Below are 14,030 nucleotides of genomic sequence, written 5' to 3'. Positions count from 1 at the left end.
CTCAGCCTCAGTCTTCCTCTGGCACTTCTGCTGGTGGGTGGCAAAGGAAAAGCATAATTGCGGAGAGCCCTGGTTTACACAGCACAGTTTGGAAGACTGGATCTGGAGCTGAGGAAGAACAGCTTAACTCATGGCCCATTCAATCCATTTGTTCCCTATAGGTACAGGGTGTTTTCCATACAGCCGACTGCAGGGCTCTGCTCTACACACTAGGGAGTCGGGAGGATGAAACAGAAAACTCTTATAAAGTGCACAACTCATTGACCATTACAACTTAGACTCTCAGTTAAAATCAGTTCTCTCTCTCAGGCCCAGTGGGAAACAAAAAGAAAGGACATAGAAACCAAAACAAAACAAAAACCCAGCTCCTTTCTTTCAGGAGCTTCCAAGTTTAGATTGAGTGTTGTAGGATGAATCCAAGAGCAGATTACAAAGTAATATGTGTTGGTACATTTTGAAATAATATTTCAGACAACTGTTTTAAGAATTTGGAGAAGCCAAAAAATATTTGGGGGATAGTCAGGGAAACGCTCACAAAAAAGATGGGAATGAGCAAGCCCTCAGTATTAGACAACAGCCAAAAGGGTGAGACCATTACATGTTAGAGAAAGCACCTTAGCAGGTAACTTGGCAGGAATTTGCTGGGTGATTACCTGATCTCAAAACATGGAGGATGAACTAACGATATGGAGTATGGAAGGTGGGGCCAGTAGGACATTTCCTGACTTTATTCTGAGGCATAAATGAACTTCTGGAGATTTCTGATGAGCAGAAGTGCAAAAGATATTATCTTTGCAGTCCCTATCATATCTAGCACAATACCTCACATATAATGGAATATTTGGGAAAAAAATATTACATTGAATGATATGAGATGGCATGAAATTACAAAAGCAGGTCTTAACTTTGAAAATTTGTATAGATTTCCCTCTGTTTTAATTATAATAATGCTTTGTGAAATGTTTAGAATAACCAATAAGCAATTTTAAGGCCAAAGGTTCAGGAACTAAAAGAATTCAAGTAACGATAAAAATGTCAAGTCGGATTGTCACCCACCCATCAAGACACCGTGCTCATTTCAGATTGACAGCCTTCCATTGGTGAACATCGCGTTGACCAATATTGGCTTTGGAGAGACTTGGAGGGATTATTGAAGACATTGTGAATTTATGCAAAAAAAAAAAAAAAAGTGCTGGGCAACATGGTGTTGAATCCATTTTAGTGATTCACGTAGGAGAAAAAAAAATATCATTCGTGTGAATTCTTAATGTGAGTTTGCAGAGTATACAATGTACTCACACCTAATCTGTTGTGTTCTTCTTGGCAGATCCACTACAAGATTTTGGCTTTTCTGTTGACCAGTGTTCTAAACACTTGAAGTCAAATCTCAACATTAGGCTTGGAATCGTTCTGAGTAAGTGAAGATTATTGACATGAAATGAAACATTTCACCATCTCTTCCTGCTCCACACACCCCCATTTCTTACATTAACTCTAGTGGCTAGCTAAGCCACTGTTGCCCACCATTCTGTGGGATTAACTCTATTTCCATCTCCATTTTCACTTCTCTTCCTGAGTGATATCCAGACACAGTAGAACTCTCACTGAATGCTGTGATTTTGTACTGAAAAGACTCTAAGCATTCATTTGGATGATATAAGCACCTGGAATCAGTATATCCAACAGCAACAAAAGATAACATGTCAAGCCTAAATATTGATGTCTATGCAGGAAAGAGCTTTTGCTTTGTTATCCCAGCAGCAAACAAGTCAACCTCCAGCAGCATAGCTTATAATTTGCTTTATTTCATTTCCCAAAGAGTTAATGTGATTCCTGAAACTTGTGACAAAGGTAAATACCTTCTCCCTCCACCCCAATCAATAAGCTAGGTAGCTGTCTGATTGTTTGTTTTTATTTAGCTATGCCTTTAACAGTTAATCATTATATTGCTATAGCTACTAGAGTATCTCCTTTCTAAAGTGGTTTTATCAAAGCCAGAACAGAAGGATTCAATAAACTTCATGTGGGGAACCATTCCAGAGAAATGGAGGGAACATTGCTAGGGACCAAGAACTCTCATGCATTTTGCATTTCTGGAAACTTGCACAATATCTGGATTCTATAGCAGCAGCTGAGTAAAAGAGAAATGGAATGAGAAGTAGGTGCAACATAGAATGGAAAAATGGAGGAAAAGGCACAGAGAATTAGAAGCCAGCACTGAGAAGCACCCTAAAGCTTCCTATATAACTGTGATATAGTATTTACCTAGCAACTGTGGGGGGTGACCAAACCCCACCTCCCTCAGGGGAGGCACACAATACTATGCAGCTGAGAAGTTGTAGAAGCCAGAGCATCAGGGCTGGGGAGCACAGAGAGTGACTACCTTGCTCCAAAAAGAGAACGTTCATAAAAGGGTCACAGTTCATACCGAGGGCTTCTGCCATTATCCCCCGTAGCTTTGCCTAAGTGTTGTTTTACAAATAAATGAATAGATAAATAAATAAATGGAAGGAGAGAAAGAAGGAAGGAAAGAAGGAAGGAAGGAAAGAAGGAAGGAAGGAAAGAAGGAAGGAGAGAAGAAAGAAAGAAAGAAAGAAAGAAAGAAAGAAAGAAAGAAAGAAAAGAAAAAGAAAGAAAGGGGGGAAGGAAAGAAGGAAGGAAAAAAGAAAGAAAGAAAGAAAGAAAGAAAGAAAGAAAGAAAGAAAGAAAGAAAAAGAAAGAAAAGAAAGAAATAGAAAGAAAGGGAGGAAGGAAGGAAAGAAGAAAGAAAAAAGAAAGAAAGAAAGAAAGAAAGAAAGAAAGAAAGAAGAAAGAAAGGCAAAGAAAGCAAGAAAAAGGAAGTTAGGAAGGAAGGAAAAATGGAAGGAGGGAAGAAAACTTTCCCCATACAGAGCAGACTTCTGGAAATAAAGGCCCTCTGCTCATTCTGGAAATAAAGGCTCATGCTTCTATAAACGTTGAATGCTTTGATACACAGTGAAACCCACACTAACAATAAAGCTGGTCTTCTCTTACCTTTAAGGAGAGGACATCAAAGAGCTGTTTCTTGACATAGCTCTCTTCACTAAAGGATCGTCCATTTTGAATTTCTCCTATCCCATCTGTGAAGAGGACCTACCCAAGTTTTCCTTCTGCGGGAGAAGGAAAGGGGGTAAGCTGTGTGTCTTGCCGACTGCTTGCTTGGGGTCTAGAGAGGGATGAACAATGGCTTCCAGTTGAGGCTGGGGCCCTGGTTCCACCCCTCACTTTTGGACCAGCTTAACCTTGCTTAACAGCATGTGTTATATGAAAACAGCCCTAAAGCCCATTTCACAGGACCTACCATATACAGTGTATGTGAAAATCAAATGCAACATGCTTCTGAGGCACTTTACAAACAGAAAAGCGTTGCTGTTAGTGGTGGCACCTTATCAAAAAAGGGCTGGCAACAGAAAGAGCCAATAGCTTTGCCAAATCCACTGAGATTCAAAGTATCTCCAGGTTTCTGCTCAGTGATCTCCCAGTAAACAGGGTCTACTCAATAGGTCAATGGACTCCGAGAAAAAGAAAAAAAAAACGAAGCTTTCTAAATGTCACTATTTTATTGTGGTCTTGCCCACTCGAGTCATTGACTGATAGGGCTATTCGGTAGCTAGGCTTAAAGTACAAAGCGTAAAACCATTACATCATCCCCTCCTTCCTTTTTCAATTCACTAGCTGCCTACCCCCGTGCCATATGTACCTAAGGAACACAAAAACTCTACTCCAGCCTGTCCTCACCTCGCTCTGAGTCTTGTCCTCACCCAGCATCTTCACCAAGGCCTTGAGATGCCTCTGTTTATTTAACTAAAACTTAGGTCTGATCTGTGAGTGTCCTCTCCAGAACCACTCTCCTCCTCCTTCCCAGTCCCAAGGGGGAGCGCACACCTAACCCCTTATGCCAGAAGCATCCGCTTATTTATTTATTTCCTCATTCAGATAGGGCAGTGTGAGATCACCCAATTATGCTTTCTAAACAAAGGATCTAGGAGAAACTGGGGTCCCCTTCCCACAGTAAAGGGTGCTGACAGAGGAAGTTTGTGCAGGAAAAGGAAACAGGGGATTAAAGGGAGTGTAGGCCCACTGAAGCCCAGTGGGCTTTGCTGTGACGAGTAGGTGGCAGGCCTCAGCTCAGCCTTCCCTCATCATCCTCCTCTCTGTTCTCCAAAGTATGGGGTGCTTACTCCTATTGTAGCACTTGCCATATTGGCCTACAATCATTTATTCCCACTTATCATCCCCAATAGACTATGGGCTTCTTGAGGTTGGAGTAGGAGCGTCTTAGTCTCTAAAGCCAGGACTTCAAATGCACCTGCTACAATGGGAGTGCTCAGTACAGCGTGCGTGCAGATAGAAGGAACCCACATCAGTTAAGCATTCTGTGCTGGGCACTGTTCTAGGAGCTTCACATCCAGTAAGACATGTACTTACTACCCCAACCTTTTGAGCACAACCTTAGTACTATTAATACGCCAATGCACAGAGAGTTTCAGCAACTTGTGCCAAGTCACAGAGCCGGTGTGAGAGCCATGGCTCAAATCCAGGTGAGCTGGCTCTGAGACCCATAATCTTAGTGAATAAACAAAAGAAGAAACAAGGAATTGTGCCTTTTGGCCAGGAGTTTATTTAAAATCATCATTTAAGAACTCATTCTGGCCAGTGATCTGACTTTGTTTTAAATGGGGACATTTTTTTTTCCCTCCTGGCTAACTTACCATAGACTGGCCAGTCAGCTTTCCTCTCTGAACTTGCTGGAAATATTTCTGATTGATCGGATGCATTCGTGTACTTCTTCTTCACTAGCTGATACCTATTTAACCTTTTCCATAGGCAGCATCTACAATTTTATTGCCTGTATTTTGCTTATCTTCCCAATTTTTCCCCAAAATAAGTGTTCTTGAACCCACATGTGGAAACAAGTACACTCGGAAGCACTATGAGCTTAGTAAGAAAGAGCACATACTGGGCCAACCTTCACTCGTACTTCTTTCTATTCCCTGAACCAAGACTCCCTCACTCCCTCCTGAATGATGGAAATGGTGTCCTACCTGGTTTCCCTCCTCCCTACTGCAGCCAGGGCAGTCTTTTCTCAAATAGAAGGTCTGATGGGGCTTGAGAGGCAGGCTAGAACCAGCCGGATGAATTACTCCCTCTGGATGTTCCTGGAGCATCACACTCTACTTACCTCAGCTAGAATCGTATCCCATAGCATGTGTGTGTGTATCTCCCTCCTTAAACCATGAACTCCTTGAAGGCAGGAATATTTCTTGCTCCTCTCTCTGGAGATTTGGCAAAGAGAGCCTGGCACAGAATAAAGATGCGATAAATACTTGTTTTATTGAATTTTTATATGACAGATTGAATGTAAGTTTACCAGCTCCCCTTAAAAGTGACTCTCTAATAATGCTTATATGTGCCACAAAGATACAGGTGCACCATATCTTAGCTAAGGGTGAATTATCTTGATCCTCCAAGTTTAATAAAACCTGGTTTTTCCTCCTATGAATAGTTTTAATAGAATTAATAAAATAGAAAAGATATTGTTCTCCCAAACTGAGGTGTCCAATTCAGTATAAGAGCTCAAAAGGCTGGTGTTTACCTTATCTGAATGCCGGGCAGTCCTGCAGTCATTTATTTGCTTTATTGCCATGGGCTGAAACCTGCATACTCAGTCTGAGAAGCTGGCATTTGGGGAATTGCCAGGAAATTTCACATCGTATAAAGCAATCAGAGAAGTGATATACAAATGCGGCATGAACAAATAATTATGTAAATTATATAAGCCAGAAAAACTAACACCTTAAATTTTGAGGCTTCTTGGGTTATTACTTTTTTTTTCAACACGCCCACAAACCTATTGCAGGAATGATTCTATTGAAAGAAGTGATTAATTCTAAGACCAGAGAGAAGCCAATTCAAATCCAAGCACAAGCTGCTGTTGACATATTAAGAGGCAGCAGAGTCCCTCTGGGGTTTGCAGGTCCTTCTGAGCAGAGCAGTGAGAAAACTTGGTGTCTACTGAAGGTGGCACAATGGTGTTCAGTATCATTTGATGTCATTATTTCCACGGCATTACTATGCATTCCTCTGCACCCTGCACCCTGCTGGCTGTTCTCTGAGCCAGAAAAACTACAAAATGGGGGAGGGGCGCCTGGGTGGCTCAGTTGGTTAAGTGTCTGACTTTAGCTCAGGTCATGATCTTGCAGTTCCTGAGTTCGAGCCCAGCATCAGGCTCCATGCTAATAGTGCAGAGCCTGCTTGGGATTTTGGGGCACTTGGGTGGCTCAGTCAGTTAAGTGTACAACTCTTGATGTTGGCTCAGTTGGTGAGTTTGAGACCCACATCGGGCTCTGCACTGACAATGCTAGAGCCTGCTTAGGATTCTCTCTCTCCCTCTCTCTCTCTCTCTGCCCTCCCCACACCCTTCCTTTCTTGCAAAAAATAAATAAACTGAAAAAAAGTGTTTCTTAATGTGTTAGGCTTAGTGAGACCGTGTGGATAAAACAGTGTGTCCTTTTCTTCTGCATCTGCCCAGCTAGCTCTAAGGCAAGAGGATGTCAGATTTAAAGACCAAGGGATGGGTGCCTGGGTGGCTCAGTCTTCGGGTGGTATCAGACTTCAGCTCAGGTCATGATCTCACAGTTCATGGGTTCGAGCCCCACAACAGGCTATGCACCTGGAAACAGCTCGGAGCCTGGAGTGTGCTTCTGATTCTGTCTCTCTCTCTTTCTCTGTCCCTCCCCTGCTTGTGCATGCTTTTTCTCTCAAATATAAATAAATAAACATTTACAATAAATAAATAAATAAATAAATAAATACCAAGGGATGTTCTTCTTTTGGCATTAGCATTTGTGGTGTGATTAGCAGTTCGAGGGAAACAGCCTATATATACAGTTATAGGGGATTGATTAAGTAGATCGTTTTCCAGCCAAACACAGGTTCAATATGCTGTTGCAGGAGATTATTAAGTTACTTGAAAATATAAAAATGTTGTTAAGTGACAAAGAATCTTGCTATAAAAGAGTGCTAACTCTTGGACACTTTTTATTAAAATATGTGTAAGTGGATGCACCAAAAAGCTCTGAAATAGTACACACTTGGGTGCTAATAGTGGTTATCTCTAAGTGGTAGAACTACAGATCTTTGTTCTTATCTTTTTGGAAATCTCTTTTGCTTTTACAATAAATTTACAAGGTTATTCTTTTTGAAGGTTAGTTGAGCACTGTAGGAAAGAACGGAGAGGGTGAATTCTCTTCTTCTTCCTCTTCCTCTTTTCAAAAAGCATCTTGACCTACTTAATATTCAGTGATATTTGGAGTCAGAAAGTTCTGAGTCAAAATGTGGCATAGAATGTCAAGGGATTGCTTAATATCTGCTTTGTATTTTTTTTTCTGGGATACTCAACACCTCTTCCCCCTTTACCCAGCTATGGGTTCATTGAGAAGGAACCAAAACAGATCACTGTTTTACTTTGTCCTCTGTTAATGTTCCCATAGTGTCTTTCTCGCCTCTGGTGGCATCAGGTCATATAGATTCATTTGCTTTACTTGATCTTGCTGCTTTCAAATTGACATCAGTTTTTAAGACTAAACTTGGATTAAATTGAATGTCCTAATGGCCACACCTGATTACTAACCATAGAGAGAGAAGCTGCAGTAAATTTTATACTCAAGTTAAGAACAGTAATGTCAGAAGAAGCTCCATGGCTTTGGGCTGGTCCGCAAGGGCCCTTACCCCAGTGGATCTCAATCTTGGTTGTACATTAGCTACACCCATGCTGTTCTATGCAGTGGCCACAAGCCACAAGCTGTGGCTACCCAGCCACGGAAATGTAGCCAGGCTAATTGAGATGTGCTATAAATGTAAAGTACACACTTAATTTCAAAGACATAATACGAAAACAAAGAAAGTGAAATATCTCAATCATTGTGATATTGGTTATGTGTTGAAATAATAATATTTGAGACATACTACGTTAAATAAAATATATAATTACTATTTTACTTATTATTTATCAACAATAAAACATTGTTATTGACATTATTAAAATTAATTTCACCTTCTTAAACATGACTACTAAAAAATGTAAAATTACACATGCAACTGCCATTATATTTTTATTGGGCAGTGCTCCATTTTAATTTACCTTTACAATTTTGAAGATCCCAACACCCCACACCACAGACTAGTTAAATCAGAATCTCTAGAGGTACAACCCAAAGCAGGTGGTTTCAACACTCCGCCAAGGTTGAGGAGTACTACCTTAGCCCCAGGCAGGGATGACTCCATAACATCTGGCATTATCACAGCATTTAATACATGCCAGGGACCTTTGCAGATGTGTTATGTATATTAACCAATTTACTGTTTGTATCAACCTTGTGAGGTATAGAAGCTATTATTGTTATTATCTTCATATTAAGAGAAAAGGAAACTGAGTCCCAGAGAGGTTAAGAAACTTACCCAAGGTCACAAAGCCAGAAAGTGGTAGAGCTGGGCTTCTCTCCAAGAAGCTGGGCTCCAGGGACTCGCTCTAAACCTGTCTGCTACATAGTCTTTTTGAACATCAAGAAAACTCTGCTAGAGAAGTATGACTCATTTCAGCCCTCCACTAGAATTGGAAACAAGATTTAAAAGGCACAACAAAATTATAGGAATCAAATAATCATTTTGGGCATAACCAGTCATTATATACAGTGGTGGTTCCCAAAGTGTGGTCCCTAGACCAGAAACATCAGCATCAGGTAGGAAATTATCAGAAACACACATTTTTGGCCTCACCCAGACTTATTGAATTAGAAACTCCAGGGTCGGGGCTTAGCACTCTGTATTTTAAAAATCCCTTTGGGTCACAGGTCAGCAAAGTTTTTCTGTCAAGGGTGAGGTAGTAATTACCCTTTCTGTAAAGGGTAATATTTTAGGTTTTGCAGGCTATATGTTCGTCTGGCTTCTGCAGGATAAAAGTATTGACAATATGGAAATGAGTGGACATGGCTGTGTGCCAATAAAACTTTATTTATGGACACTGAAATGTAAATTTCATGTAACTTTCCTGTGTTGTTAAATATTATTCTTCTTTTGATTTTTTTTCTATCATTTAAAAATATAAAAACAATCCTAGCTCATGTCTGTTGAAAAACAGGCCATTAGGGGTATTTGGCCCACAGACTATAGCTTGCCAGTCCTGCTCTAGATGGTTCTGTTGCATGCTAAGTCTTGAGAATGACAGCTGTAAGGAAAATAAGGATTCAAGGCTCTTAGCCAGAATTGCCGAGCACAGGTATTCTCTAGCTTTCACTGTGGTGAACACTCACCTAAGGTTCAGGATAAATTAAGATTAGGTTACTTTCGAAAATGTAACAACTTTGCTTTAAACTATGCTTTTCCAGTGCCAACAAATTAGATTTGGGGCAAAGAAAGGGGCATAACAGGAAGACAAATGAGAGAGGCCAATTGCAGAGAAGAAAGAGAACTGTTTAAAAAGCCAAAGGAGCACCTGGCTGGCTCAGTCAATGGAGCATGTAACTCTTTATCTTGGGGTTGTGACCTCAAGCCCCACATTGGGTATAGAGATTACTTAAAAATAAAATCTTTAAAACAAAAAAAGAGAGGAAAGAAGGAAAGAAGAATGGAAGGAAGGAAAGGAGGAAAGAAAAGTCATAGAGTAGGACTGATAGTCTCCTCCTCTCTCCACAGCTGCCATTTATAGGCTGGGGATAGAAGCCACTTCTTTCTGGAGAATCATTTGATCTCTCTAGTTCTCAGTTACTTCATCTATGCAATGGGAGTAACCATAATTCTTTTTCAGGTAATAGTGCATATTAAAAAAAAGAACATGTCTGGCACATTGGAAAGCAATAAACATGGCAATGACATGTCTCTCTGCCTCCTCCTCTACCTGAGGGACCTCGAGGCAGGGGTGGAGCAGCTTGAGGGACCCATGGCTGGTTTACCCAGGCTAGGGTTTCCCACAGGAATGAACCTAGTAAGAATCCTGACTCAAATCAGCTCACCAGAAGCTGGGAGCAATTGACCTAACACTCTGCCACCTGCTCAGGATCCCAGGACTTCCTGTGGAGTAAATGAAGAAGTCTCTTCTTGTGTCTCTGTTTTGTTTTGTTTTGTCTTGTTTTGTTTTTTCTTGTGTCAGTCTAAAGTCAGTCTCTAAAGTTCTCATTTTATGCCCCTGACTTGACTTCTTTCCAGAATGAGTGGTGGTGGAAATGTCTGCTTCCTTCCTGGAAACATGACATCTACCCACAGAGGTATGGTTTGTCCCCAAGGCCCCAACAAGACTATCCCACAATGGTCTCACATATAAAATTTTTCCAAAATTTGGATTTGTCAGCACTGATCTCCACCATGAACAAGACCCCACAGCTTTGTCTAGCTTGGAAATGAGTTGAGCTCATCTCAGTCCCTTTCATCCCCTTCTGATTTATCATGAGGTCAACATACTTTGATATCCATTCTCAACAAACTGGGGTTCACTTTGTTCAGCAACTTTCCTATAATATCCTGTCTCAGGAAGATGAGCATAAAATGAAAAGAAGAGAATAAAACTTATTGTAGGACTTACTGTTGAACATGAAACTGAAATACCAATCTGGGAAGTAGGAAGGATCCCCTGCCGGACACACTCCACCCAAACAGAATGTGAGGTGGGGATACTCAAAGGAACAGAGTGGCTTGTGCTTTGACTGTCCAGAATATAGTGTGCAGGGCTATGTAGAAACAAGATTCTCAACTGATAATGAACCTGGAGCTTTGGCAAAAACTTATATTAAGACCATAAAGTAAATAGAGTGAACACAGGATTTTCATTCTTGATGACAAAGACACATCAACTGTCAGACTTGACTCTGGCCAAACTTCTATGAGTTCTGGTCAGGGTGGGTCAACCCAGGTAAAGGGTATTGGTTTCACAGCGCTAAGTACTAACTGGCCTTCAAAACTAATTTGTTTATTGTTTCATGGATTAACTTGTGAATATCAGTTGCACCCAAGCTCTTGCCAAAACCAACTGAAATTAAGATAGAGGTTTGGGGCACCTGGGTGGCCCAGTCAGTTTTGGCTCAGGTCATGATCTCACAGTTCGTGAGATTGGGCCCTATGTCAGGCTCTGCTCTGACAGTGAGGAGTCTGCTTAGGATTCTCTCTCTACCTCTCTCACTCTGCCCCTCCCTTGCTCTCTCTCTCCCTCTCTCTCAAGATAGATAGATAAGTAGATAGATAGATAAATAAATAAATAAATAAATAAAAGCTTGAAGAAGTTAAATAACAACATGTGTGTGTGCACACACTCATGTGTGTATACCGGGTATATATGATTATAAAGTAGGACACCTTAGGTCAAGGGGAAGGAGACCTTGGCAGCTGTGATTGACATGGCTGAAACACAATGAAAAGCTGAGAGGACTTGATGTCACATGCATGTCAGAATCCCAGAGAGGGGCAGAACTCAACAGTCTTCAGAAGATCTGCACAGTGCACTCGTCTCTCTATGTGGAGGCTAGCACCTTCCAGGAAGAGCAAATCTATTAAATAAATACATACAACAAGGAATCTACCCCAAAAACCAAGAGCACACTTTACACACTGTATGTTAACCAATTTGACAATAAGTTATATTTAAAAAAAAGAAATACACACAACAGATATTGATATACTTCATGCAATATGTGAGAGACAGATAAAAAAAAGTAGTTGTGGGATTAATTTCAAATGCATTTGGAAAGCTTGTAATTAAAACAAATATTACAGGGACACCTTTTATAAGCTGAAGAACCCTTTAGTCAAGGACATAATTGCTCCCTGGTTTATCTTTTATGTAAATCTGAAGGTTCCTGCTTTAAGTATTTGTCCAAAGTGAGGAATGCATTGTAATTAGATGAATTTCAATAAACACAGAGTAGGTCCCCTGAGTACTGTATATAAAGTCTGACATGACATTTCCCACAAGGTAGATATTATCTCTGACAGCAGCTAAGGGATTCTGTTATAATAGTCCCTGATTTTACTTGTACGAATAAGACAAAGCCAGAAGCATAGGGGATGCTTAAGTTGGCTACCTGCCCTCCTTCCTTTTGGTTAGTTGGGGTGTCTTTCATCTGTCCTGGTTTATGCCAAATGAGTGCACTTGGCCATCCTCTGAGCATCATTAATATTAATTACAGAATCTTCTCAATCTCACTGTCTGTAACAATGCAAAACTCGGTCTGAACATTCTATCTAGATCAGCAATTCTGATTCCATCCATCAGATTTCTATTGCCCTAGCCCTCTATGTGTGCCTTTTCACAGGTCTATGAAATGGAGGAAATTCGGAAATTAACTAGATTTGGAAAAAGTCCCACAAATGCTTTCTGCAAAATGCCTTATGTCTTGCATTGCTGTAGCAGAAGACGCAAAAGCACCTTCCAGGCAAGTGCTTCCATGGTTAATCTACACCAATGGTCTCGACAATCTCTATAAAGCATGCTCCCAACCAGGCCCCCCTACCATGAGCCTCACTTCTCAAGCATTTGGGGTTCTCTGCACATGGATTAATGAATGTGAGCCCCAGGAGCACGGTCATTGATTTCTGCTATAAGAGAAGGGGAACAAGCAATTTTATCTGAGGCTTCACTTTTAAGATATGTCTTCTCTAGGTCATCTGTCCCACCTATTTGCTTACCCATGATATGTGGGTCATTTTAGGCCACCTGCTTCAGGCTTTCTGCTCTGCTGTCCCTGTACCTCCTTCTCAAACTCTCATGATCCCAGGTTTTTGTCCTCTTTCCCTCGATGACAAATTGGCTTAGATGGGAACTCATGTGTCTTGGTTCCACTTCATTTGGATAAATCAATAGACCCATGGAGGGGTGATACTTCTTGGCCACCAGGGACAGTACCAGGTGGGGAGCCTGTCATTGCCGTCCCTACTGTCATTCTTTCGCTGCAGGAGCACACTACCAAACCTGATATTATTCTCCAGGAATTTACTGCTGCCTACCTTATCTCACTGCAGAGCCAGCTTGGAGGGGGGCAGGGGGGCATAGCCCAGGACAGTGGTCCTCAAGCTAACACATACATCACATCACCTGGAGGACTTTTCAACCACAGGTTATTGGACATGTCCACCCCATTTTCGATTCAGTACATCTAGAGAGGAGGTTTAACATTTGCATTTCTTACAAGTCCCCAGGGGAGGCTGCTGATGCTGGTCCAGGGACTACACTTTGAGAACCACTAGCCTAGATAGGGATAAGCCCAGAGTTTGAAGCTAAACCTGCACGGAGTTGGACCACCACTGCCACTTGCCTGTATACAACTTCAGGCAAATTACACAACCTCTCAGATCCTCACTCTGCTCATGTGTACAATAAGGAAAATACGAGACACCTCATGGGATTCTTACAAGGATAAGATGGGGTGATCCACACAAAGCCCTTAGAACGGAGTTTGGAGTGATAAATGGAAGTTACTTCATGCAGCTGATAAGGGGTTTCTCAAGCCAGGGCTCTGGGCCCCTGAGGTCATCCATCTCAGAATGGAAGTCTGCGTTTTAGCAAGGCAGGCAGAGGCAGTAGAGCTTTCGAGGGTTGGAAGTTTAAGACCCTTTCTCTCTGAGGTGGCAAGAACATGACTGAGCTGTGTATTCTCTGGTGGCTGACAGAGCCGAGTCTCCGTGGCCCCTGTGTGCCCCTGGGGAGACAGACCCATTTGCATTTCTCATGGAACTGGACATTTGGAGCATCATCTCCTCAGCCTTCGGCCTTTCTTCTCTTCATGTTGTATTCCTCATCTGCACCCTTCAAGCAGCTGTGGATTTGCTGGGCAGCCACCACTGCTGCAGACTGGTGGGGAGTCTGCAGAAGCTGGAGTGTGCTACTGTGATAGCAAAAAAACCCCCTCTTAACACCGCAAAAACCAAAGTGGAAACAATGATCACCCTGGAGAGGGCACCAGCAAAAACCAAGCAAAAGAGGACTTTTTCATGAAGGAGGAGGAGGAGGAGAAGAAGAAGAAGAA

General features: G+C 41.6%; 1 protein-coding gene and 1 long non-coding RNA gene across 3 annotated transcripts in view; one reads left to right on the top strand and one right to left on the bottom strand.

The window, feature by feature from the left end:
• Positions 1–14,030, top strand: part of LY86 (lymphocyte antigen 86) — a 60,997-nt gene that overhangs the window by 32,202 nt on the left and 14,765 nt on the right. For both annotated transcript variants that reach the window (XR_001509563.2, XM_007073129.3), the window contains exons 2-3: positions 1,328–1,414; positions 3,023–3,151. Coding sequence is in view for 1 of the 2 variants with exons in the window: in XM_007073129.3 (XP_007073191.1) it covers positions 1,328–1,414; positions 3,023–3,151 (216 nt within the window). In the remaining variant the exon portion in view is untranslated. The remainder of the gene's footprint in view (positions 1–1,327; positions 1,415–3,022; positions 3,152–14,030) is intronic.
• Positions 1–14,030, bottom strand: part of LOC122238564 — a 32,765-nt gene that overhangs the window by 9,411 nt on the left and 9,324 nt on the right. The window contains exons 3-4 of the long non-coding RNA XR_006217500.1: positions 5,204–5,319; positions 3,016–3,131 (exon numbers count right to left, since the gene is read on the bottom strand). This is a non-coding gene — a long non-coding RNA (uncharacterized LOC122238564). The remainder of the gene's footprint in view (positions 1–3,015; positions 3,132–5,203; positions 5,320–14,030) is intronic.

Source organism: Panthera tigris, chromosome B2, assembly GCF_018350195.1.
Source record: "Panthera tigris isolate Pti1 chromosome B2, P.tigris_Pti1_mat1.1, whole genome shotgun sequence".
Lineage (NCBI taxonomy): Eukaryota > Metazoa > Chordata > Mammalia > Carnivora > Felidae > Panthera > Panthera tigris.
The sequence above is the reverse complement of the archived record's forward strand: the minus strand, read 5'-3'. Positions and strand labels throughout refer to the sequence as shown.